Raw genomic sequence first — 25,328 nt, 5'->3', positions numbered from 1 at the left:
TTTTTTGAGTTTAAGTTCTATAAAAATTGCTTCTAAAATCTCTTTTTTATGTCCTCAATAATTATATTGTTACATCAGTTAATTTTTACTTTGTATTATAAATAACACAGCAAATCATTCTTTTATTCTTGTATTATAAATTATTTTGTATTATAATTTTTACTTTGTATTATAAATAACATACACGACAATTTTGAGACAATTAACCAATATTAGAAGAACATACACGACAATTAATCAATGTATATATTTTTATATTATTTAAAAATATTATTTATTATTTTATATTATTTAATATTAATGCAATATTAATGTGGATTGTGAAAATAACATGTGATTATATTATCTATGTAAATATATGACATTGTTATCTATTAAGATATGTTGATATTTTAACGTTATTAGAGATGACGATTTGATTAATAACAATTAATTAATTATTAATAATAAAAGTTTATTTTATTCAAAAAATATAAAAATTTAATTAAATATAATCAAAAAATAAAAATTTATTTAATTTTTTGTGAATAGTTTACGTGTTTTTTAAAAAATATATATTTTTTATTTTTTTTGTAAACTACACTTGCCAGTGAAAAAAAAAAGAAAATATTTCAAAATTTTATTGAAAAAAAATATTTTATTATTGTCGAAATATAAAAAGGAATTATTTTGTTGACGAAAAATAAAAGAAAGATTGCTCTATACTATTATCAGTGCCGCCACTCGTAGATTTGGAGATGGTAGGAACAAACACGTCACAATCGCACATGTAAATACGATTATAATTAAGAAGGGGAAGGAGTTTACCAAATCGATCGGAGAGAAGAGGGAAACTGAGCGTGCTTTTCGCTAGGGTTTTTTTTTAGTTTTTTCCTCGCCAAGAACAACAGAAAGAACAAGAAGCTAAAGCAGACACGCCTCACTCTACACCTCTTCTGAAATCGTAAGTGAATTTCCCGCCAAACTCTCTCTCTCTATTGAAGATTTGAATAGCTATTGCTCACGGCATTGTTTCGTATGAAATGAGTTTAAGGTTTTATTGCGGCTTTTGGCTTCCCCCGGAAAGTAGTTTCGGGAAAATGTTATAGTAAGAAATTGTTTTCTTTGCAGTCTTTGACGATTTTGTTTTTATTTCGAACTTTATTGGTATTTAATTTTTTCATCGTGTAATTAATTTTGGGGAAATTATTTATTTGCATTATAATGGTTAGTCTCTTTTGTTATCTTTTAACAAAATACGTAAATGTTTTTCCATAGAATTGCAATGCTGTTGTTGCATGCTAAATCATTCCACTCTGTTATCTTATTTCCAGGTTTTACTACTCTGGTCAAGGAGAGGCCTGCTATGAGAGTATGGTAGAAGTTGATGAAGTCGAGAATCTTGAATTTAAGTGGGGTAAAAAAAGAGGACTTGGTGGCGGAAAGAAAGATGTTCAGTTTTATGAATCTTTTACTTATGATGGTCTCGAGTACACCCTTTATGACAATGTTTTTATTCGCAAGGAAGGTGACCCAAAGCCTTATCTCGGCAAACTTATAGAAATATGGGAGAATCCTGATACTTCAAAGGAAGTGAAGGTTTTATGGTTTTTCCGACCTTGTGAGATCTCAAATTTTCTTGTGGTTAAATTGACTCATTCCAATGAAATATTTTTGGCGTCTGGTGAAGGAGTAGGCCTTGCCGACATTAATCCCTTGGTAATTGGAATTTTATAAATTGTTTCAGTATTTGATCTTTCATTTTCAGGGTTTTAATATTCTATACCCTCTGCAGTTATACTTGCGCAGTTACTTGTTATGTTACAGTCTGATTTCTGAGTTTTGGTATTGACTGACAGCTAAATTTTTATGCTTTCTTTTGCACTTTATTATCAGAAGTATTTTGAGCTTGACAATTTTGAGGGGTTTTTGGTTTTCCATTCATCTAAACAGTCAAATGTTAATTTCCCTGTTTTGTAAGCTGTTAAGATTTTGTTAACAATTTGCTGGAAAATGCAATTTCAGGAAGCAATTTCTGGAAAATGCAATATAGTTTGCGTTTCAAAGGATAGCAGAAACCCAGAACACTCAAATGAAGAGCTCCAAATGGCTGACTTTGTGTTTTACCGTACTTTTCATGTTGGGCATTGGATTATCTCGGATAAGATAGGCGATAAAATTGCTGGAATTGATGGTATTTCTTTTAATCATCTAACGCTCCTTCACAGCAATTTCTAGTTTAATTCTGGTTAATTTGACTGTTGAAATTCCTTTTTTGTCCCTCAAATGGTTGCAGTTAAATTTTTCTTTAACCGAGTGGGCTCTCAGAAGCCCTGTTCTGTTTGTAACCTTGGTATAGACAATACACATGCTAGGGAGAATGCTATGGCAACAAATGAAAGGGATATTTTGTGTAAGCTAAATTCATCTGATGATCAATTTCCTGAAGATGATGAACAAGAGGGACAAAAACCTGTGGTTGGAGAGAAGCTAGCTGCCAATGATAGACAAGAGAATGTCTTTGTTTGTAAAACTGCTTCTCCTAAAGTTGAAGAAAATTCAGATGTAAACGTGCGATCAGTTAAACCAAATTTCTCCCTGGGAGAGAAGCCTGTTTCTGTTGTAGCTACAGAGTCAATTGAACTGACCAACATCAATGATAGACAGGAAAATACTTCTGGTGAGAAGATAGATTTGAGCTGTAATGTTAAAGAAAATGCAGACTTAAAAGTGTTGTTAGTTAAACAGGAAAGCACTTCTAGTGAGAAGATAGGTAGGGTTGGTAAGTCTTTTGTCAATCAAGTCAAAGTTGATGAAAACTTTAAATCAACTAAGGATTCAGGTGAGGTAGATCAGAGGTCACAGAAGAAAGCAAAGCTTGATAGTACTGTGAAAGTGTCCAATGACAAGAACACGAATAAGGATTCAGGTGAGGTACATGAGAGGCCACAGAAGAAAGCAAAGCTTGATAGTACTGTGAAAGTGTTCACTGACAAGAACATGAATAAAGATTCAGGTGAGGTAGATGAGGGGCCACATAAGAAATCAAAGCTTGCTAGTGCTGTGAAAGTGTCCAATGACAAGAACATGAAAAAAGATTCAGGTGAGGTAGATGAGAGGCCACATAAGAAAGCAAAGCTTGCTAGTGCTGCAAAAGTGTCCTGTGAGAAGAACATGAATAATGTGCTTAACCCAAACCATGATTTTGATGGCAATAATTCAAAGCCCTCAGTGCTAAATTTCACTGCTTCTGAAGATAAATCAAGACGTGCTATAGATCCTCTTGGGACAACTGGAAACTCTTCCAAGAAGGTGAAGGTTGATGATAAATTCACAAAACCTACTAATGGCAAGCAGTCCAAAGAATGTCCTGCATGGCCTCCAAAGGATGGCATCAAAACTGGTGATAAAGCAGTGGGAGTTACCAGTAGGCCTGATTCTGTAAGTGCTATTTTGGGGTTGCCTTCTCCTTTCCTTTCCTATCCTTTTGTTCCTAATCAGTTTCATTTTAATAGATCTTATGTTAATGAACATGGGGTTCTAATGCATATTTAAGGTATAAGCAAGGGGATTGGAATGTATCTGATAAGAAAGATGTGATTACTTTGCAAAATTTTAACAGCTCTTTTCCAAATATCTTAATTTGGAAATTATATTGTTCTGAAGTAATAGTTTTATTGCACTTTTGGTATTATCATATAGATGATAGATAAATCTTATGAAACTCAAATTTACATGGAAGAATAGTGTGGTCTCATGTGAATTTTTTGCTACCTTAGTTCTTGTTTTTACTCAAATCCCTTTTTTTGGATGAATAAGTTTTATTCTGGTCTTGCTCATTGTGTCCTGGATAGTATTGTGCTTGCAAGTTTCTGCTTTCCCCCTTTTTGTGGATGAACTTACTATTGTCCTGATATCCCAGTTTCGTTCTCCATGATGTGAAAAAATTTGTGGAGATGAGATTTTTCTTTTAGTTCTTACAATTTATTGTTTATGCATGCTGACAGGATAGGAGCAAATGGTTTGCAGAACTTGTAAGTAGTTCTCTGTCACTCTTGCATTTGTTTAAATTAGTTTCAGCAGTCCACATTGACAGTCATTGCACTTGTGAAAATTGGTCTACTATCTTTAGACTGATCTGCAAATTACCTCATCCAATGTTTCAGCCTTGGGAAGAAAGAATGCAGGATGCACATGAGCATGGAAGACTTGTCCTGTTTCAAAATTTGGATCCATGTTGCACTTCGGCAGAAGTGGAGGTAGTAGCTATATTTTGAATCACAGTGATTTTGTTGTGTCTGGTAGTATTTCATATTTCCATGCATACATTTCTCTTTTTCTTCTCCTCTTCCTATGTTTTTGCCTTGTTCTTTTTGCTGCTTCCATCTGAAGAATTTAGTTTTATATTTTAGGATATTGTTTGGAGTGTCTTCAAGGAAACTTGCAGAGCAAAGGTGGTGCAGCGGACTGCATACTCTAGCCCCCATTCTGGTATAAAAGCATCCTATATGCAACTTTGATGATTTGATAAAGTGCTAGAAAACAGTTTTCTTCCCTTGGAACTATCCAAAAGTAATACCATGGCCTTGGATAGTTATCTGAAGCTTGAAATGAAATATTGCCAAAATTTATAAATAGCATATGATATTTTGAGTATCTAGAGGTCCTGATATAGAACTCTGCTTTTTTCCTCGTTAAGACTAGATATATAGTCATGTTTCTGATATGAAATGTCAAAGAAGATATCAGAACAGGGAGATGAGTAAGGCTGGCCTGAGTGTCGTGCTGAATGCTTTTGTTGTTTGCCTTAGGTGTTTTTTGAAAATTTGTTGTGTTGTTGTGTCTGTGTCATATAATCTTCATGTCCTATGTCCCTTTTTGTGCTTCCTGTCCTAGTTTTTCAAAATACCAATATTTAAAACCTTATCCAGAACTAAAAGGAACCTCTTTTGGTCCCTCAAGTATAGCAATTATTGATGCACTGTGTGTTCATGTTGTAGCTCAAGCTTTGGCTATATTCAAAACAAGTGAAGTAGCAGAGGGGGTTGTTACAAAATTGGATGAGGGATGCTTGCTGCTACCGAATCGGAGGTATGGGTGCAACCATAATGAATCAGTGGTGTTGTGCAAATGTAATCATTGTCATTACTCCAGTTTCATGCTTTTGACTAGTGGCTTCAACTTGTCAAGTAATGCTGTGGTTTGCTAGTACTCATGTCAGTTAGAGTATGTTGCCTGAAGTACTAGTATGCCCCTTACGACCCAGATGTTGGGTTTGAAAAGTTTTATCTTCACAACTTACTAGAGGCATTTTCATTTTCATTTTTATTGCTGTTTTTTCATACGACCTATGCATTCTTGATCAGCTTTTCTGTTTCTGCAATGAAAAGAACTGGTTTAGGTCTTCTGGGTACATGATCTCATTTTCTAGTGTATGCAAATTCACCTCTCTTCGTTCGCTCATCCTTGGCTCTTTCAATTGTGTACTTTGTTATTCATCTTGCCTGTTTACACCATATTGTTAGTCTATGCCGGTCCCATTGTATGGTAAATTTCTACCTTAATCATGACCTTGAGATCAATTTATGGCATTCAGAACCAGCCTTAGGACCAGTTAGGATGCTCCTTGTTTGCTTTTTATGTAACTTTATTTCTTGTTGTGTAGGCCACTTGTTGCCAGCATGGCAAATCCTTGCTTTCCCAGGAAGCAATCAACATTTGTAGGCCATCTCATTCTTGATAAACTCAAACCCCAACGGGAGATGGTACCTCTTTCTCCTCTCTCTTTCTCTCTCTCAGGTTACAGGTGTTTGATTGATGTTATAACATGGTTGCTAGGTTACACACACCTTCAATTTTGACTTATTTAGTGATTTCTTTTTCCTTTTCTATATCAGTTAATTGGTTTCTGGGTGTTCCTTTTGTTTCCAGAAAGAAGCAGTATCTACTTCACATTCTTCCCAGCCTAACACACTTGAATATGATATGGCAATGGAATGGTGCTTGCTTGTAGAAAGATCAGATCAGTTCTGGAAAAGATTATATAAGGTCTTAAATTTCTGTTGTTCTTATTTTGTGCATCTGCCTTTCATGGTTTGTGTTTGGTAAACTGAGTATTTTGAATATTTTAGCGACAAGGGGAAGAGCTGGAAAAACTGAAAGCTAAATTTACGTCCAAATGAGCACTAATAGTATTTTGCTTCCCCTAATTTTGGTAAGTAATTGCAAAACAATTTACTACCCGCTTCTGTTGTAAGAATATTGTGCTTTTCTTTATGAATGATATGGCTGCTAATGTTCTGGACAGTGTGTACTTTTGAACCAAAAAGAAGCCTTTTTGTGAAGCAAAACCACCAATGTGGACTTTTTGTTCAGACCATCTGATGGTATGGTATGGTCTCTAACTAACACATCATTTTCTTTGTTTGTTGCAAATCCGCTATACTTATCACTTCTTTTGAAAAATATATTCCAGTGGTCAAGCTGGTGGAAACCTGATTCCAACTCTGTTCGCAGATGCTCTCCAACCAGGTTTTGCTTGCTGGAACTGATAGAATATGCACAATCAAAGGCCCGAGCTCCTGTCCTAGGCAGTGGAGGCAAATTTTGTGATGAGCGGATGTAAATATAATTCTCCTTTGCGGCTCAGTTTTAGCATGATGTGCTAATTCCTTATACATACATACATACATACATACATATATAATTCTGATATATAATTTTGAAAAATACATACATGATGTGCCAATTATGGGTGGGAACTTTGAGAGTTAATTCTGATAAATAATTTGCTAAGTGAACGTTTTCAAATGGTTGCGGTCGGGGGAGTTGGGTAACTCTAGAATTAGAACTTAGAGCAGTTGCTCATCGATTGAAGAAGGGATGCAGTATTTACTGGTTAGGTGGTTTGATTTGGACATCCCTACTACCGAATTACCTGTATGCGTTTTGTCCGTCTTGCACTTTTCGGTAGAAAGTCGACAGTTCAGATATTGTTAATGGCTTATTTAAAGGGACACTGACATTGACTTAATTTGCAAAGAAGAAACTCGAGACAACGTTGGTTCATTGATTCTCAATGTCGAAAGAGCAAGGCGGTGCGCTTTTAAGACAATGAACGTGGTTCAAGACTCAAAAGGTAAGTCTTTTTCTTTGAAAAATGGTGCTTGGGGACCGAATATTTCAAACTGATTTGCGTATAATTAGTATGTATGAAACATCTGGCGGCTGGCATCTAGTGCCAAAGTGCCCAATGCATGCTGTTCTTTGCTTAGACAGAGTTTCATAATTCCTCTTCTTACAAAAAAAAATGTATAATGGTGGAAAATGTTCATGGATTATTTTTAAAAAATTATTTTTTATTATATTTAATTAAATATTTTATTTTAAATCAAATATATTTTATAATTTAATTAATATTAATTATAATATAATTTATTATTTTATGTTTACGTCATATTGATGTGATATGATAATATTATTTATATTACTAATTTATCAATGTGTTAGTATGAGTATAAAGTGATGATATTTTAATTAATAATATATTATTTAATTTGAAAGAAAGATATAAATATTTGATTGAATATAATGAAAAATATGATTAATTTAAATATTTTCAAATAATTTAAATTTTTTTTAAATATTAATCCAAGCTTTATCATTCGATTTTACCGACCTGTAAAGAATAATCCAAGAATTCTCAGCGCACCTAATCGTAATGCCCCATGCACGGAGATTATTCGTTAAATTTTAGGGTAGTTTGCTTGGATCTGTTTCTTACCTTTTATCTTCTCTGTATGAACCATTTATAGTAATGGAAGCCGAAAAGGAAGATGAAATGGGATTATAGAGCAATTTAAAACCGTCGTGGGTGATCAGAGCCGTCCATCAAGAGGATGCGATGCCAGTTGCAAGACATAATCGAGCAATGAAGAAAACGACGTCGCAAAGCTTTAAAAAATGTGACCGTTAATTTAAAAAACTGAGAGACAAGGACACCTCGTAATCAATTACAGCGAGTACAAACGCATACCCCACTCTCATCACTGCTCTTTTCTTTCTCTCTGCTGCGTACCATCTCTCTGCAAACCTCTCTGTGCAAGCTTGGCAGTATTCCACTCTCTTGTCATGCTCCACCTCATTCCCATCTTCCTCTTCTCGCCCCCCACCAATCCCTCGTCTCTCTCTCACCTCTAACCCAGACTTATTTCCTAACCAAACCAAAACAAGAAAAAGTAGTAAGAGAGAAACCGAACCACCGCACCGTTCGGTGTTTACTCTTTTTTTTTAAAAAAAAAAAGAAAAATGGGTTGCGCCCAGTCCAGAATAGATAACGAAGAATCGGTGGCTCGTTGCAAGGACCGCAAGACCTTGATGAAAGATGCGGTTATAGCTCGCAACGCCTTCGCGGCTGGTCACTCTGGCTACGCCATTTCCTTGAAGAACACGGGCGCCGCCTTGAGTGACTACGGCCACGGAGAAGCCGCAGAGCCTCTCGAACACCAACACCAGATCCCTCCTCTTGACTCCACTCCTCAGCCGCCTCCACCGCCTCCTATGATTGACAACCTGCCTCCGCCTCCTCCACTTCCTAACTTCTCTCCTAGCCCCGTCGCCCCCATCAAACGCGCCGTCAGTATGCCTGCTATGCCCGTCAAGAGTCGTAAGGAGTTTGATTCTTCCCTCGCTATTGAAGAAGAAGAGGAAGAGGAAGAAGAAGAGGAGGAGGAAGAAGAACATCATCTAGGAAACGAGGAGCGTGGAAATAATAATAATGAAGATTTGAGAAAAGATTCAAGAGGACCCAACAGGGAGGAGATAACCCCACCAAGGACTCCGGAGAACAACAATGTGGGCCACCAGCCGCCTCCGATGCCCGAAGCTAAAAACATGGCTTGGGATTACTTCTTCAGGGTCGACGATAACATGCCGGGTCCGAGCTTGGGTTTGGACAACATCAATAATGAAACTGAGAATACAAATGCTGATGCTTTAGAGAAGAATGTTGGTGTTGGTGTGGGGTTTGACGGCCATGGGGGAGTTGATAGTGAAATTGAGCCGAAGACGCCGGAGAGGCCGGAGGAGAAGGTGGCGATGCCTGTGGAGGTTGATGATAAAGGGAAGCAGCAGGTTCATATTGAACATTCGAAAACTGCTCCCGCAGATTTCAGGGGAGTGGTGAAGGCTGTTTCTAGTGTGAATTTAATGCAGGTTCTGAATGAGATTGATGATCATTTCTTGAAAGCATCCGAGAGTGCTCAGGAGGTTTCTAAGATGCTGGAGGCTACAAGGTTGCATTATCATTCCAATTTTGCTGACAATCGAGGTAATTTGCTTGTTTTGCCGCATTGATTTGGTCGTACGTTATATAGATTATTGTTAATTTGCTAATAAGTTTTGGCTGTGAAGAATTTGAGTTTTTTCATGGTTGATGTCCTTGGTTGTGTTCGATCAAAGCAGGAATTTGTCTACATCTTTTCTGTGAAAGATTGAAGCTTGAAGTCTGTTGAGATCTGAAAAAAGAAAAAAAATTGTAATTTTGGATGATTTAATGGGCTTTTTGTGTTGGGTGGCTTTACATTTAGATCTTGTTGTCCTTTAGCTTTATGTGAGAATCTGACCTTGACCTCAGATCTTTTTGCTTTATTCTTTACAAAAAAATAAGCTGCTATATTTTTTGGGGGTCAAATGGTGCCTGGTTGACTATTCTAAAGTTACCAATATTTTACTCTCTGTTATTTCATAGGTGATAGTCATCACGTTGCCAGTAGAATAATGCACATTTAGCTTTAAAAGTTAAAAAACAATTCTCTGTTGGGTTGATATTTAAGAATATGTGTATCAAGCTCACAGAAATTATGGATTTTGGCTCATAATCTTGTTTTTTTAAGTTGTAATTGCAGTTACAATGAAAAATGCTTCAATGTATTATATGACATATATTGATCATGTTTGTGATCCTGTTGATTGCAGGACATATTGATCATTCTGCAAGGGTCTTGCGTGTCATTACATGGAATAGGTCTTTCAGAGGTATGACAAATGGTGAAAATGGGAAGGATGAACTTGATTCAGAAGAGTATGAGACTCATGCCACTGTTCTGGATAAGTTGCTGGCATGGGAAAAGAAGCTTTATGATGAAGTTAAGGTATATTTTAAATCTTGGGTTTATCTGTTTCTTCTTTTTCAAATTATATGGCCTGCTGCATACCATGGCTATCTATATTGCTTCCTCAATAAACACCTTTCTCTGTATATTTGGATTAATTATACCTATGTAGATAATAGCCATGTCATGTTAAGTTCCCTGTTAATCAATCACAAAGCTAATTTCTGCTAAATGTATATTTGCATAAATGAAAGATCGTTTTAATTTTAATATTGGTAGGCTATTCTTTTTCTTGTATTTGACCTTGTTCTGAATCTTATGCAAATTTGGTCCCTGTTGTAGCAAGGAGAGCTGATGAAGCTCGAGTATAAAAGGAAGGTTGCTTGGTTAAACAAGCAGAAGAAACGAGGAGCTAGTGCTGAATCATTGGAGAAAACAAAAGCGGCTGTAAGTCATTTACATACGAGATACATAGTTGACATGCAGTCCATGGATTCAACAGTGTCAGAAGTTAACCGATTACGTGATGAGCAGCTGTATCCAAAACTTGTTGTGCTTGTTCATGGGTAAGTTTTTCCTATAAAAATATCAAGAAAGCCATGTATTGCTTCTAATTTTGCTGTATAATATCTTTGATGAAGAGATTATGCTTTCTTTGTATTTGGCATCTTTTCTTCATCAACTTATCCTCAATTGTTTGTGTTGCTTGTATGTGTTGCGTTAAGAAACCAACTTATCACCAATGACTTTTGCTGGTTTTGATCATGTACCCTTATTGCACTTAAGTGCGTGCAAATCTTGAAGTGAATTTAATCGTGACCATGAAATTTGACATCTGTATTGCAGGATGGCTAACATGTGGGCAAGTATGTGCATACATCATAATAGCCAGCTCCAGATTGTTGAAAAGCTTAAACCTCTTGACATTGCTCATGCTTCCAAAGAAACGACAAAGCACCACCATGAGCGCACCATCCAACTTCACAATGTTGTGCAAGAGTGGCATTTACAATTTGATAAGCTAGTGACTCATCAAAAGCAATACATCCAAGCTCTCAACAGCTGGTTAAAGTTAAATCTCATCCCTATTGAAAGCAGCTTGAAAGAGAAAATCTCATCTCCTCCACGTGCGCAGAATCCTCCAATCCAAGCACTCCTCCATGCATGGCATGACTATCTTGAAAAGCTTCCTGATGAGGTTGCTAAATCTTCAATCTTGTCATTTGCTGCTGTGATAAAAACCATAATTATTCATCAAGACGAAGAGATGAAGCTAAAAGAAAAATGTGAGGAAACTAGGAAGGAATTTTTTCGCAAGAACCAGGCATTTGAGGAATGGTATCAGAAGTATAAGCAACGGAGAACCGCATCTGATGAAATAGATGCTGAAAGAGGTGAAGATGCGAATGCAAAGGATCCTGTCTCAGAGAGGCAATTTGCGGTTGAGAGCTTGAAAAAGAGGTTGGAAGAGGAAGTCGAAGCTTACCAAAAACATTGCATTCAAGTGAGAGAGAAGTCTCTGGGAAGCCTTAAAATTCGCTTGCCTGAGCTATTCCGGGCTATGTCAGACTATTCTCGTGCGTGCTCTGATGCTTATGAGAAGTTGAGGACCATCACCCTTTCACAGAAACCAAAAGGTGCCCCCTCCTAGAGACATCAGCTCCGTTTTGTCAGTAATTTCCTCTTAACTTGTATCTTAGTGAACTGCAGTTTTTACGCCAGACGGTAGTTCTTGGCAATGCAATGTAGCTATCTTTTATTTATTCATCGTCCATGTGCAAAAGAATTTGGTGTTATGCTCCTTTCCACTGCCTTCTTCAACACGAAAGAAAAACAAAATCCAATTCATTGGATCCTTTTGGTTTTGGAAATACTAGAAAATTGCCGGAGGTTGATGCGTGACAATCAAAAAAGAATTCAAAGTCTAATGTTCCATCTACTCGGTAGGATATTCTCCCATAAATTATCAAGGTCAGGAGGATATTCAAATAAAGTAAAACTCATCCTACAATCCCAATGCAAGGTTGTATACTCAAATCTTCCCAACTTTTCATTTTACTTAGAAGTGGTTAATGATTAATTTGTTCTCAAAGGATAAGATTATTATTTGAGTTCAATAAAAAAATTGAACAAACATGATTAAATATATAGATAATTAAAAAAACACAATAATACGATTAATTAATTATATTTTAAATGAATCTTAAACGACTTTGACACAATTATCATAAATTTAAGTCTATTTAAATGCATACCGTGTTCGTATTTAATTATCTTGTTGTATCTTGGACATGCGTCTCGCCCAAAGGTGAGCCGGTCAAACCTTCAAAGCCATAATTCTTGATTCATGAACGTTGGTTGAGATGGTTGACGTCAGGTTATTCAGGCTCCAATATACATTTACGATGGGGACATAATTTTGGTATCTGAAAAGATAAGCAAATGACCAAAAACTTGGGTAAATAATGGGATTAACTTTTTGCAGTCCACCATTCTCAAAGCAGGAATTCACAGGTCCATCTTGCAATGGAGAAAGAGATTATGTATGATGGCGACTGAATAGCTGATCAACTATAATTTCAAGAATTACGATTCAAGCCAGCTTTTCAAACTTGGAAACTATGGATTTAGTGTACTTTTCTACAATTGACAGTGCTTGTCAACAAAGTGTTACTGCCATTGCTTACCACTCTAATCTTATTGTATATATATTTGTATTTCCATTGCTGATACAAAAACTGGCACGCCGCTGGCAAAGGAAGACTCTTTCGGCGGTTTAACTTTTGACTCTTAAAGCTGGGAAATGTGGTCCTCTATTCTGTGGTAGCTTACCTTTAAACTCTCTTATGGCTGGAGCCTTTAGCCTGTTAAAGTTCCTCAATTTCTCTCTCATTTTGTTCACAGGATTTCGGGTCCATCTTTTCTTCATGATTCCACCTTCACCAAACGTACGTTTGATACCTTCTTATCAAGATTTATGTTATGATTTTTTATTGAAAATTTCCATTGAATCAGCTGTTAAGTTGGGCATAGCCAAGCCGCTTATGCATCCAAGCTAATGGCTTGACACAAACTCGGAAATCAGTTGATCAGATAAAACTTTGCTTTTTGAATGAACTGATAAATGCACTTGGGGGTCATGAATATATATGTATGCATATCATAAAGTCACGTTACATGCATTTATATAAACCTCATCTTGCTCTTACCAAAGTCTAGACCATGAGTTAAGAACCCAAAAAAGAAAAGAAAAGGTCAAAGTTTCTTCATTTCTAGCCATGGAAATCAAAGTATGGCACAGGCACAACTCAGGCAGAGAAACCATCACATTAGGCCGGAGCTACAGCCAACGTGGGAAAGATGCCTCGAGACCAAAGTGGAGAACGTTTTGGAAGAAATTCAGAAGAGAAAGGAAGAAGATCTTCAGTTCTCCTGTTGCATTCCAGGCTTCTTATGACCCAGATGAGTACTCACAAAATTTTGATCAAGGAACAGGATGGGCAGAACCTGATAATCTTTCTCGGTCCTTTTCAGCTCGGTTTGCTGATCCGTCCAGGATCTCAAAGAAAGTTGCATTGATGTGATTAAACAAATGAATAGGAAAGTCTTATGTGTTTAGTTTATCTTTTGAGTTTGCTCTTTGTAAGAATTCAACACCTCATGATTTTGTACACAGTTTTCTTTTCTGTTCTCCTCTTGTTGCTGCTCTCAATTTTTGTCTCGGAATCATTAGTTTGAACTCTCTTTTCTTCTGCAAGCCCATTGGATTGAAGTCAAAAAATTTCAATGGCTGTGAATTCTCAGAAATAAATGAGGCAGGCAGTCCTAATAATGAATGGTTCGTGCCATTATTTGAGTCAAATCCATATCCTGTTTAGATCCAAACTCATGAAAAATCATTATAGAATCAGCCATTCCAGTGTGTAGTTCCCACTGCCAGGTTTTCAAGGAAACTTTAGAAAATTATTAAACCGAGAAATATTATGTTTCTAAGCATGTTCGAGTGTTTCTCGCTTCTTTTCTTTTTCCTGTTAAATTACTCTTGTCGTTCTTGGAAATACTAAACAATTTTACCTTGGTTTATGATCTCAATGAAAAGTGAACTACACAGAGACAAAAAAAAAAAAAACATGGAATGTTTCTAACTTTTACTTACTCTTTGCTTTGGTCACAAGTAGATCAAGATGCTTTTGAGAGGCTTCACCGCCTCTCCCATTTTACTATTTCACTTAGTGGAAGACACCTTGATAAAAAAGCAAAGAGAATCTTTGCAGTATTTCGTGTTGGTTTTCTTTATATTTTATGGGGATGGAGTCATCTAGGTATGTTTCAGCGTGTTCCAATGTTTCAATCCAACTTTAACTGCTTCACGTTGTTTAACAGTGATTTTGCACACACCCAAATCTCCATAAGCTTCAAAGTTATCTCTAGAACTGAAAATAACCAAAAGTAAGACGAAACATTCTCAAACCTCTGTGGCGTTCACACCGTTGGGCCAGCTGTGATGATGGATCCTCTTGAAGCCTATTGTCAGCCATTAAATTATGCCTCAAAAGTCTAATCAAGCAAAAGCCAGCAAGTTTTTTCCTTGTACCAAATCTAAAAAGCAATTAAAAAAAGGCAAGGTGATCATTCACTCATTGTAGTTGAAAGGATTACTTTCTATATGCAAATATTCTCCAAGCAGGGGTTAATTATGCCGTCTTTATCATGCAAATCTGCGTTAGAATCTGTTGTTGATTTCTTAACTCTGTTACACTTCTACAAATATTAGTCATCAAAGATTCCAAGGGAAAAAGCAGGGCAACTTTAGTTTCAATTTGCAGTCTAAATGAATATATTTATCACTTAATTGGTAGAATATCACTTTAGAATCATGAAGCCAACTTAATTAGAGTGTACTATAATGATAATTATATTCCCAGGCAACCGCAGCTTATACCTTTGACTTTTGGTGACCATGCAATCTGGATGCTGCTATATGTGAACACTGTTGCATTGACTCGCAACTTGGGGCGGTGGTCTGCACAGTCGGTGATGGACCCAGAGCCAGCCTCAACCTCTCTTGGTGAGAGACAATGCCCTCAGGAATGGGTAGACATGTAGCTGAGTGCCTGAGTCCCATCCCATCATCAATTTACGTTCAAGATGTAAAACGACAAGCCTCAAATAAGTATAAACGTTTGTGGTTATTGTGAAGAAAAATCACAATCATAAGAACTTAAACTTGGAAATCAACTAGCATTAGCCATTGACAAGATATTGACCAAGAAACCATCAGCAACGAAAGCTGTACATATTAAACAATGCTTATGACTTACTAGAAAAAGTCTAGAATCAAGTGCAGATGTAAAATGTTCTCATCTTGTGGCGAGGACAATGAGCTCGAGCCATCAATCTTCTTCTCATCCCCTTAGGCCGCAGCATTAGTTGGAAGAGCGTCCTGAAGCGCGTTCCAATTTCCATACAGAAAAGATTTATATCCCATTTAGAGTAGCTGCAAACCATTTGCTGACTTAATGGAAAAGTGCCCAATTGCCCATCACTAAATCGACTGCCAATAATCAAATCCTCAATCCAAACACTTGCCATGACAGAAAGCACATTTTCTGGCAAATAAGGCCTCAAACATGTCCATCACCAGCGCAATAATCTGAAACACTACAGGAGCAGATTGACAATGGAGCCTTTTCCAGCATTAGAAAATTTTGGCAAGTATCTGGACTCAGTAAATAAATCAACTGTAACAGGATTTCAGACTAGGCCTAATATCAGAATGAACAGCAAGGTGACAGGCGGCAAGGGAAAATTAATTGAACCTGATCGACTACCGCAGTATACTAACCATTGAGTTTTTTGAAGTTTAACATCATGGTAAAATCGCAGAAACAAGTTTGGCTACTCATGCTCATTAATTCCCGTTTGGCCTGACCTCCATCATCCAAAAGGAATATGATTAAACAAGCACAAACATGTCTAATGAGAATTCTAGACAATGATCACCATTTATCTAGAGACTCTACTTACATTTTTCCATTCTCTCTAGTAACATGTGACAGCCACAATGAGAATTCAGCTTAGAGCAAGTACATGAAATTATGGGCAACCAATAATATTTTCATCAATATATAAAACAAAGTCATGTTAAAAATTCATGATTTATTCATATAAAAAGGTTGTTTAAGTTACAACACTATCATAATTAAGTGGTTAATGAATGGCAATATCCATGTTTTCTCTCAACAAAGGAATGAGGAATTCCTGCTAAAAAAGTTTACACTGCAGCTGGCTTGCTGGACCCATGCTTACATGGAACTCGTTGGTTTTGATTCTTCAACTCATCTCCAGCCACAAGAAAGAATGCAGTGTGCCTGAAAAAACAAATTATAATGTCTCATGAATTTTGAACAAGAACAACACAACAAGCGTCCAAACACAGAGGCAAGTAAAGCACATATATTAGCACAAAGATGGAAAGAAGATAAAATATGAACCTGAAAAAATTCATCATTTTGATTTTTGAATCAGCATCAATGTCTGGGGTGCTCTCTAATGCCTTTTCCATATGATGCAACCATCTCTCTGCAGCTTGATGCGTAACCGGAAATGGTCTATGACGTCCAATCAATGCAGGATGACCTGCCAAGGTATCACAAGGAAAGGAGAGAAGAGCAAAATAAACCCCAGTCCAAGAAATTGTTAAGAGAAAGACTAAAAGACAGAAGCCTTATTAGCGTCAAGTAAGTGGTAAGAATAAGTTGAATTCCCGTAGCCTCAAACTTTATTCTCTCTGTTATTACCCTAAGGACAACATCAATAGGGATGTTTTATCCTTCTATCACTCTCATATAAAGGAAGAATAAGCATAAAGCTATTAAAGAGAGTAAAAAAGCAAGGCTGCACCTAATGTTATCAAACACACCTAATTGTCTGAAGTATGGAAGTAAAATTAAGGCAATGATCTCCCTTTCTTCACCGTATGTCTCACAATCGAATACAAGGAGAACATTATGAAACAGCCAGAAGATTATAGGTTGCAATTTGCTCGAAGGTTGTGAAGTCAGTTAAGTAAACAATTTAGTCAAACAAGATCTGTTGAAAAGGCCACACCAGAGTATGATAGACTCTACTTTTGCCCAGTCTTATCTTGGTATTCCAAAACCATCAAGAAGAACACCTAGATTAGCCCCATGAAGAGTTCAACTTACTTCTACTGTTTATTAATTGATTCCCATATTCCAATGTTTACTCTTAAAATGGTTCCTCCCAGTTTTTCATTCTTAAACTAAAGTTCAACTAATGGTAACAAACACAGTATAAACAAAATGGCAAATTTGCTAACCTTTCCTCTGAGAATAAAGAGGAGGCCCTCCCATTCGTTGCACAAAGAATTCATATTGATTCTGAATGGCTTCTTCTTTCTTGGAATTAGCAAATATTGATCGAAACCACTCTTCTTCATCATCATACACCCTAATTTCCAAGGCAACCAATCAAAAAACAAGATCTTGATCATTAAAAACCCAGTTCAAAAAGACAGTTATGAGCTTCAAAAAGCCAAAAAAAAAAAGAAGAAAAGAGTAACCTGGTGTAAAAATTGGTGGAGAGGTTGATGAAGGTTTGGAGTCCCAATTTCTGGAACAAATTCGTATCATCAATGGCAAAGGCATCGGCAGCGTCAACGCCACTCCACTCAGAAGCCTTTTCCTGCAGTGACTGCATTTCTCTTTGCTTTTTATTTTGTATGTGTTCGGTCCGAAGGGCAAACCGAGGAGCAACGGAGAACCAGTTCAGTTCCAGTTGTTGACTATTTAAAGGCGGCTCGTGGTGGTCGCGTGGAAGGAACGCTCCTTCTTTTTCTTTTTTTTTTCTGGTTTTTGGCCTTTTATTTGGGGTCGTTGGATGCTTTACGAAAACGCGTAGAATCTCAAAATCTATGTTTGGGAATGGGCGAAGAACTGTGGGCTGTGACTGGTTTGTCTCGGGCTGATGGTTTTTGTTTGCTTTTCTTTATTCTTTAAATGAAACCGATGCTTAGCTCATTATGTCGATAACATGGGATGGACCAACGTCGGGAGTTCCTACGCTACGCTATTGGTTAAATTTTACATCGAATCTAGAACCAGCATCATGACCACATCAGAATATCAGTATCAACTTTCACAAGTTTGTTCCTTAATCCCTTAACCTTAGGCAATTAATTTAAGATAAATTTAAATATTTTCAATAATTAACGTATATTCCTTTGTTATATTAATAGTACCCTAAATCATTTATTTTTTCATAAATCATACTGTAAAACTAAGATTATGGCCTATAATCGAATATAGAAACTACCCATCATGAGTTCAAATAATGATTCAAGTATTTTATCAAATGATAGAGTATAAAGTTCACGTAAAAATCATAACTCCTTGATTGCTGAATAGATCTTATTTAAATGTAGCAAATAGAGATTGAACAGATTATGTGTATTTTCTTGGATATTATGAAAGGTACGAAATAACTTAATTTTTAATTAAGAAAAAAATACACTCACAAACAGTGATTGAGTTAAATTTTAACATGGAACAACAATTTAGAGAAGCAAATATGTCTACAAGAATTAATGAAGTTGAGGTGACGAATGCTGTGTGTAATGACACTCTCCAATACGCAAAAGGTATACGTGAATTTAGCATCATGGGATATTACGAGCCTGTGATATTAATGTAATGATTTCATTATTAGGTGTTTAATGAAACGCGCCTCATTTCCAAAAAACAAAATAAGGGATACCTTTGACATTTTACATGTTGATGGGCCTGTCTGCATGTTTCAAATGCTCCATAGAGGCCCAAAAAGAAATTTCTGAGTAGCCCAACGGACCCACCAGCCCAAAAGTGAAAACAGTTAGAGTTAACCGCCATACGGAGAGAGAAGCAAGGGCAAAGGAAGATATATCACAACGGGAAAACCTACATGCAATTAACAAATTCGCGCAAAAATCCCCAATCGCATGTAAAGTGAAAAAAAGCCCTAACCGTTAACCGGGTAACGGCCTCTGTCCTCAAAGAAAAAAAATTCGTTTTTGAAATCTCCCGATTGCTTTCCTCGTGGAAAGATTACAGTAAAATCTGTTGGAAGTTTAAAGATTCTGTGTTGCAGATATATAAAGGGATCGATTGCCAGAAGTTTAAACGATGGTAATTGAAGTGGAAGAGATGGAGAAGGCGCGAACTAGGAAACGGCCTCGTCTTGGGTGGGACGTGGCACCATCTGGGCCAGAGGTTGGTTCTTCATAAAAAAGAAAAAAATTAGGGTTAGGGCACAGCCAGAGCAAGAAGGGAGAAAGCTAACCCTATAAGGCTAAAGTTGTTTTCTTGGATATGAAATAAAAAATCTGACTTTTTGGGGTTTGTAGGCGCAACGAGCTCTGGTGACGGCTCAACGTTCGTCGCCGCCGAAGAGGGAGGATGATCACGAAGGCCATTACGTTTTTAATCTCGGCGAAAATCTCACTCCAAGATGTGAGCTTTTTTTTTTTTCACCTTAATTTTCAGGTATTTTTTTCTTTTGCATATGTTTAGGATTTAATTTTTTATTAATAATTTGGTTTGTTAATGTTTTGTCAGATAAAATACTTAGTAAGATGGGTGAAGGTTAGCTGTCAAAGTGCTCTGCTCTGCTGTGAGATCTTTTAATTTTTGTGATTCTGGTTGTGGCACATTTCAGCAAAAAATTGCTAGTGTTGTAGGCACATTTGGCCGAGTATTGGAATGTTGGGATCGGCAAACACGAGAGTATGTTGCAATTAAGGTAGTTAGAAGCATACGTAAATACCGTGATGCAGCAATGATTGAAGTTGATATACTTCAACATCTTGCTAAGAATGATAAAGGAACCTCACGGTACGAGTATTACTAATTTTAGTCTATAGGTATTGTATCTCATCTCATCGTTTGCTGTTACAGACTCTTTTGGTTTGGTCTCTTCTTGCAGCTGTGTGCAGATTCGAGATTGGTTTGATTACCGCAATCACATTTGTATCGTAAGTATTAAACTTCTTTAACCAATTTGTGTTTCTTTTCATTCATGCCTTTTCTTTAAGGAAATTATGGAACTCGTAATTTTATTTTAAGTAAGAGGTTAACTTAACAGTTTGCTATGAAAGCTGTGGCTGAAGTGTTGAAGTTGCTTGTTCTCTTAGTATGCATGATGCTTCATTCCTTTTCAGTTTGCTGTGATGCTTTTCAGGAGAATTAGTGGATGAGTCCTTATCTTTGTGCTGTGAATGAATGAAATAGTTAAATCTGTTACGATGCCTTTGTTATTGTTTGTTTGTGGACTTCATTCATGTAATTGGGACTAAACACAAACCTTCCTGTGGATGCATTTTAATGGTGTTATCAGGTGTTTGAGAAGCTTGGGCCAAGTTTATTTGATTTTCTAAAGAGAAATAAATACTGCCCATTTCCTGTGGATCTTGTTCGGGAATTTGGACGTCAGCTTTTGGAATCTGTAGCATGTGTGTGGATTGTTCTTGGCTCCTATTTTATCATCTTTCTTTTTCTACCAATTACCCTGTTCTGTTTTTTGGCCTCTTTTGTTTGTTCAGGGGTAGCATCAGGTTACTTATTGTGTCCCTTTTGTTTAACATTTTTTTTTCTATGCTTTAATATATCTGGCAGATATGCATGATTTACGCTTAATCCACACTGACCTGAAGCCAGAAAATATTCTTCTTGTATCATCTGAATATGTAAAGCTTCCTGGCTGCAAGGTATATGGCCTTTATAATTGACAATTTATGCCATTTTAGATTTGGGTACAAACTCAGTTATGACAATAAAAAAATGCTTCGAATGGTACAGAGGAGTTCTTCAGATGAAACGCATTTCAGGTGCTTACCAAAGTCAAGTGCCATTAAGCTGATTGATTTTGGTAGTACTGCATTTGATAATCAGAATCATAGCTCCATTGTTTCTACAAGGCATTACAGAGCCCCTGAGGTTATTCTAGGTAACCAATTATTGTGTTGGTAGATTCCCATTGTTTTCTTAATGTTGTGTGCTAATTCCAAGCATAGAAGCCATTGGGTAGTCTCTCTTCTATTCTCTTCCCTTTTTTTCTAGGATTAGGCAGAAGAAATCACTTTTAAATGATAATTTCCAGGTGCTATTTGAGTAAGCCTCTCAAGGAAGCGCATTCGAGGACCACATTTTTAGAATCTAAAAGCAACAATGCTAGATAGATTGATTCCGTGGTTCCCTGAAAATCCTAACTGGAAATTGCATGAGTCATTTTCCTTTTGAATGTCATGTCTTTGATTATGTCTTATTGATTTCAGTTGCTGTCTGGATCTTTAATTCAATGTTTGATTCTCTATTGGTTCCTTTCAATCTAGCTTGTTTCTGCATTTGCTTTAAAATTATTTTGACACCCTTTTAGTGTGCATTGTTTTATCTCATTTTCATATCTTATTTTTGACACATTTTTAACTACATTGATGCAGGTCTAGGTTGGAGTTTTCCATGTGATCTATGGAGCGTTGGTTGTATACTTATTGAACTCTGCATGGTCAGTCCTGCATTGTTTCAGATGCATTTAGCGTCATTTAGATGTGGAACATGGGATCTTACGCTGCTTGAATTTGGTGCAGGGTGAAGCATTATTTCAGACCCATGAGAACTTGGAGCATTTGGCGATGATGGAGAGGGTATTAGGACCACTTCCTGAGCATATGATTCGAAGGGCCAAGTAAGTTACGAGCATATGTTTGATCTCATAATTAACTGATTGTAACTGCATGACTCACCCTATTTTGGGTTTAATACAGCTGGGGTGCTGAAAAATATTTCCGTAGGGGGTCAAGACTAAATTGGCCTGAAGGAGCAGTATCTAGGGAAAGTATTAGAGCTGTTAAGAAGCTTGATCATCTGAAGGTCAGATTCCTGCCTGCTTTGATATGTGTTTATCCTTTCAATGATATTAACACTTGTTTTTAACTGCAGAATATGGTATCACAACATGTAGAGAGCTCTAGATATTCACTTGCAGACCTGTTGGAAGGTTTATTAAAATATGATCCATCTGAACGTCTCACAGCACATCAAGCTCTAAATCATCCTTTTTTTAAGAATCCAAGTTAAGCGGAAATACTAAATCAATGATTTCATAATGCTTGGGATATCCGGGTGACAACTGATGAAGGCCACAAATTTTGAGATTCCCATATATGTATGTTAATGTTGGTTTCAGTGAAAATATAGAAGTTGCATCTTCTGTTGTGAAGTCCTCAATAGCCCTTTCTTTTGGGAAGTATAGGGTAGGGCTTGTGTTTGAATTGTTCAGAAGAAGTGCTCAAAATGGAAGAAAAAGGAAGTTAAAGGGCTTCATTTGGGGAAGTAAAGGTGGGGCTCCTGTTTGAATTATTTAAAAGAAGTGCACAAAATGGAAGAAAGGAGGAGTTCATTGGGATAATAAGAGTGAAGGGAAGCAAATTATTACTTAAACATCAGATGAGCAATTTTGTTGTACAAATAAAAATATTTGAATCAATTTGGAGAACAGTTCAGACGTTTTTTTCTTGCTGTGTGTCGTGGTTCACATATTATCTGCTTTGACCCCATCAGAAAAGCCTCGTTGGATTTTATAGTTTTATCTTACAAAAGCGATTTATAGATTGAAAATAGTGTGAATTCTGAAATATTCGGTTCTAGTTTAATAATGCCTAGATAATGTGAGATTTATAATGTCAGTTAATGTAAGATTAATGACTCAATTCAGTTAATTTAAGATTTATGAGTCAATTCATGACTCCCCTCTCCGTCTGGAGACCAAAGAGATTTTGAAGCCTAGGAATAGGTCAGCAATGCCAAAACAGAATCACCAATAATCTCTGCAAGAACACAGGCCATCCTTGAAGTGGTGAAATCTGTTAGCATCCCTCACCACGAAAGCTACCTTTAGAATCTTCGACAGACACTTGATGAAATCGTGACAATCCCCACAAATTCTCAAGTTCTTGAAGACCCGAATCACTCTTCCTTCATCCCATCCCCCATGGAGAAGCGCCAACCCAATTGCCAACTTCTCACTGTGAACTCTCAAGCTCTCTTCCTTGGACTCCTCATCTATATCACGCAATGCAAATTTCACTCCATGAACATAACCCATTTCTTGTTTCATCCTCTTCTCCATCTCTGTCAGTACTTCATGAATTTTCTCTATCAGCGGGTGTGTGCTGTCCCCGCCATAGAAAAAGTGCACCTCCTTATCAATCTCCACCCAACTACGCCCTGCCTCTTTCCTCAACCCCTTTGTTTTCGCCACTTCTCTTACTCCCTCGTAGTCCTTCCAATAGCCAGCCTCAGCATATATATTTGAAATCATCACATAATTGACTGGGTTGTCGCTATCCAATGTCAACAGACTTTCGCCTACTTCTTTCCCCATTTGCGGGTCTCCATGTACTCTACAAGCACTGAGCAACGTTTGCCATATCCCTACATTCGGCTTTAAGGGCATGCTTTCGATCAGGTCCTTGGCTTCTTTCAAGCGTCCATCTCGACCCAAAAGATCAACCATGCAGGCATAATGCTCTATCCCAGGCTTAACCCATCGATTATGACACAGCTGTGAGAAATATTCTTCACCCTCCTTAACGAGTCCAGAATGACTACAGGCTGAGAGTATAGCCAAGTAAGTCACCGCATCAGGGTCGATATTATCCAATCGCATTTTGTTAAAGAAACGAATTGCCTCTTTGCCCAAACCATGCTTTCCAAAGCCAGTGATCATAACCGTCCAAGAGACCACACTTCTTGCTGGCATTTCATTGAAAAGTCTTTCTGCCTCATCTAGTATTCCACACTTGAGATACATATCCACAATTGAATTGAAAACAGATATCTCTAAACCAGAAGGTATCTTAACAGCATAGGCATGCATTTGCTTCCCTTGCTCCACAAGCGCAAAATCAGCAAACACACCCATCATACTTGATAGAACAAACCCATCCACTCGCATGCTGCGGTTTTGAAGCTGCCTAAACAACTCAATGGCCTCTCCCAAGTTCTCTTCTTGAGCATACCCCAGAATTAATGCACTCCATGATATAACATTCTTCTCCCCAATCTGATTAAACACCCTTCGAGCCCCAACCAAGTTCCCACATTTTACATAAAAATTGATGAGAGAACCTGCAACGGCTGCCTTAGCTGAACATGGAAATCCACTAGTGATCAAATAACCATGAATCACCGATCCTTCCCTAATCTTACCAAGACCACTACAAGCTTTCAACATGGTTGTCAATGTATACTCGTCCAGGATTTCTCCATTTTCTTGCATCCTATGGAACCAAACTAAAGCTTTCTCACCCTGGCCTGCAAGTGTATAACCTGCTATCATCGTGTTCCAACTTATTAGACTCTTAACCGGCAAAACATTAAACATCTTCGCTGCTTCATTAATGATTCCACATTTTGAGTACATATCAACTATTGAATTCCCCACCACAGGGACACTTTCAAAGCCAGATATTACACATATACCATGAATTTGCATTCCAATCTTAGGAACATTCAAAATCCCACACGCTTTGAAATTCGTGGAAAAAGTAAACTCATTTGGCTTAACACATGAGAATACCATCTGACAGAAAAGTGACAATGTTGCTCTGGCATTAGCATTCTGTAAATGGCCACACATGAGCGCTGTCCAAGAAACCACATTTCTCTCGATCATTCTATCAAACACAAGACAAGCCATGTCCATTTCATCACATTTCGCATACATACCGATAAGATCATTGCTCAACATTAAGTCAAAACCAAATCCCATTCTCAAGGTAGCAGCATGAACCTGAACTCCTTGATCAAGCAATGAGTTTTTTGAACAATATCTTAAGAGATTGGCTAATCTCTGCCTCTTACTCCAAATAGGAAACAACAATCGGGTCATTGATTACCCTGCAAAACTGCACTTCAGTTCAAGTCCGTTCTTCAGTGAAAAAACTCTGTACCCATGTTGCAAAACTGCGTGAGCTTAGAGGGATTGAGGAAAATTGATGCCCATGAGTGGTTTCTTGGAGACAAATATGGTGGTATGCAGGAAAAGAGAAACTTAAGTTTGTAGTAAAATCATGTGCTTGGATCACTTCTCAGTCTCTGGGTTAGTTCCATAAGCACATATATGGACTAAAACCGCAATCTTTGTTAATATAGTTATGTTTGAGGCAATGACTCATAAAGA

At 37.1% G+C, this 25,328-nt stretch overlaps 5 protein-coding genes across 11 annotated transcripts; 3 read left to right on the top strand and 2 right to left on the bottom strand.

Moving 5' to 3' along the window:
- Positions 711–7,047, top strand: LOC18587915. 6 transcript variants are annotated; one of them, XM_018127700.1, is made up of 13 exons: positions 711–943; positions 1,314–1,698; positions 2,005–2,173; positions 2,276–3,420; positions 3,987–4,013; positions 4,146–4,238; positions 4,392–4,470; positions 4,980–5,070; positions 5,645–5,744; positions 5,911–6,027; positions 6,118–6,193; positions 6,287–6,365; positions 6,455–7,047. In XM_018127700.1, the coding sequence occupies exons 2-11, from the start codon at positions 1,354–1,356 to the stop codon at positions 6,136–6,138; spliced, it is 2,187 nt and encodes a 728-aa protein (XP_017983189.1). In that variant the 5' UTR covers positions 711–943; positions 1,314–1,353; the 3' UTR covers positions 6,139–6,193; positions 6,287–6,365; positions 6,455–7,047. The 6 variants fall into 6 exon arrangements, with proteins under 6 accessions (XP_017983189.1, XP_007012032.2, XP_007012030.2 ...); XM_007011970.2 differs by having other exon boundaries at positions 6,287–6,370; XM_007011968.2 differs by having other exon boundaries at positions 6,111–6,193.
- LOC18587914 lies at positions 7,919–11,887 on the top strand. The gene is made up of 4 exons (XM_018127698.1): positions 7,919–9,307; positions 9,955–10,130; positions 10,434–10,657; positions 10,938–11,887. The coding sequence occupies exons 1-4, from the start codon at positions 8,287–8,289 to the stop codon at positions 11,740–11,742; spliced, it is 2,226 nt and encodes a 741-aa protein (XP_017983187.1). The 5' UTR covers positions 7,919–8,286; the 3' UTR covers positions 11,743–11,887.
- On the bottom strand, positions 16,234–18,092 carry LOC18587912 (two-on-two hemoglobin-3). The gene is made up of 4 exons (XM_018128307.1): positions 17,677–18,092; positions 17,434–17,564; positions 16,586–16,730; positions 16,234–16,462 (listed from the first exon to the last, which is right to left on the bottom strand). The coding sequence occupies exons 1-4, from the start codon at positions 17,811–17,813 to the stop codon at positions 16,366–16,368; spliced, it is 510 nt and encodes a 169-aa protein (XP_017983796.1). The 5' UTR covers positions 17,814–18,092; the 3' UTR covers positions 16,234–16,365.
- Positions 19,023–22,657, top strand: LOC18587911 (serine/threonine-protein kinase AFC3). 2 transcript variants are annotated; one of them, XM_007011962.2, is made up of 13 exons: positions 19,023–19,124; positions 19,239–19,360; positions 19,495–19,600; positions 19,706–19,732; positions 19,828–19,981; positions 20,073–20,121; positions 20,484–20,598; positions 20,762–20,853; positions 20,945–21,092; positions 21,586–21,650; positions 21,733–21,830; positions 21,910–22,015; positions 22,085–22,657. In XM_007011962.2, the coding sequence occupies exons 2-13, from the start codon at positions 19,274–19,276 to the stop codon at positions 22,220–22,222; spliced, it is 1,185 nt and encodes a 394-aa protein (XP_007012024.2). In that variant the 5' UTR covers positions 19,023–19,124; positions 19,239–19,273; the 3' UTR covers positions 22,223–22,657. The 2 variants fall into 2 exon arrangements, with proteins under 2 accessions (XP_007012024.2, XP_017983173.1); XM_018127684.1 differs by having other exon boundaries at positions 19,023–19,360.
- LOC18587910 (putative pentatricopeptide repeat-containing protein At3g15130) lies at positions 22,772–25,286 on the bottom strand. The gene has a single exon (XM_007011961.2). The coding sequence runs from the start codon at positions 25,035–25,037 to the stop codon at positions 22,959–22,961; it is 2,079 nt and encodes a 692-aa protein (XP_007012023.2). The 5' UTR covers positions 25,038–25,286; the 3' UTR covers positions 22,772–22,958.

The sequence above is a fragment of the Theobroma cacao genome, chromosome 9, assembly GCF_000208745.1.
Source record: "Theobroma cacao cultivar B97-61/B2 chromosome 9, Criollo_cocoa_genome_V2, whole genome shotgun sequence".
NCBI lineage: Eukaryota > Viridiplantae > Streptophyta > Magnoliopsida > Malvales > Malvaceae > Theobroma > Theobroma cacao.
Note: the sequence above shows the minus strand (reverse complement) of the source record. Positions and strands in the feature narration are given on the sequence as shown.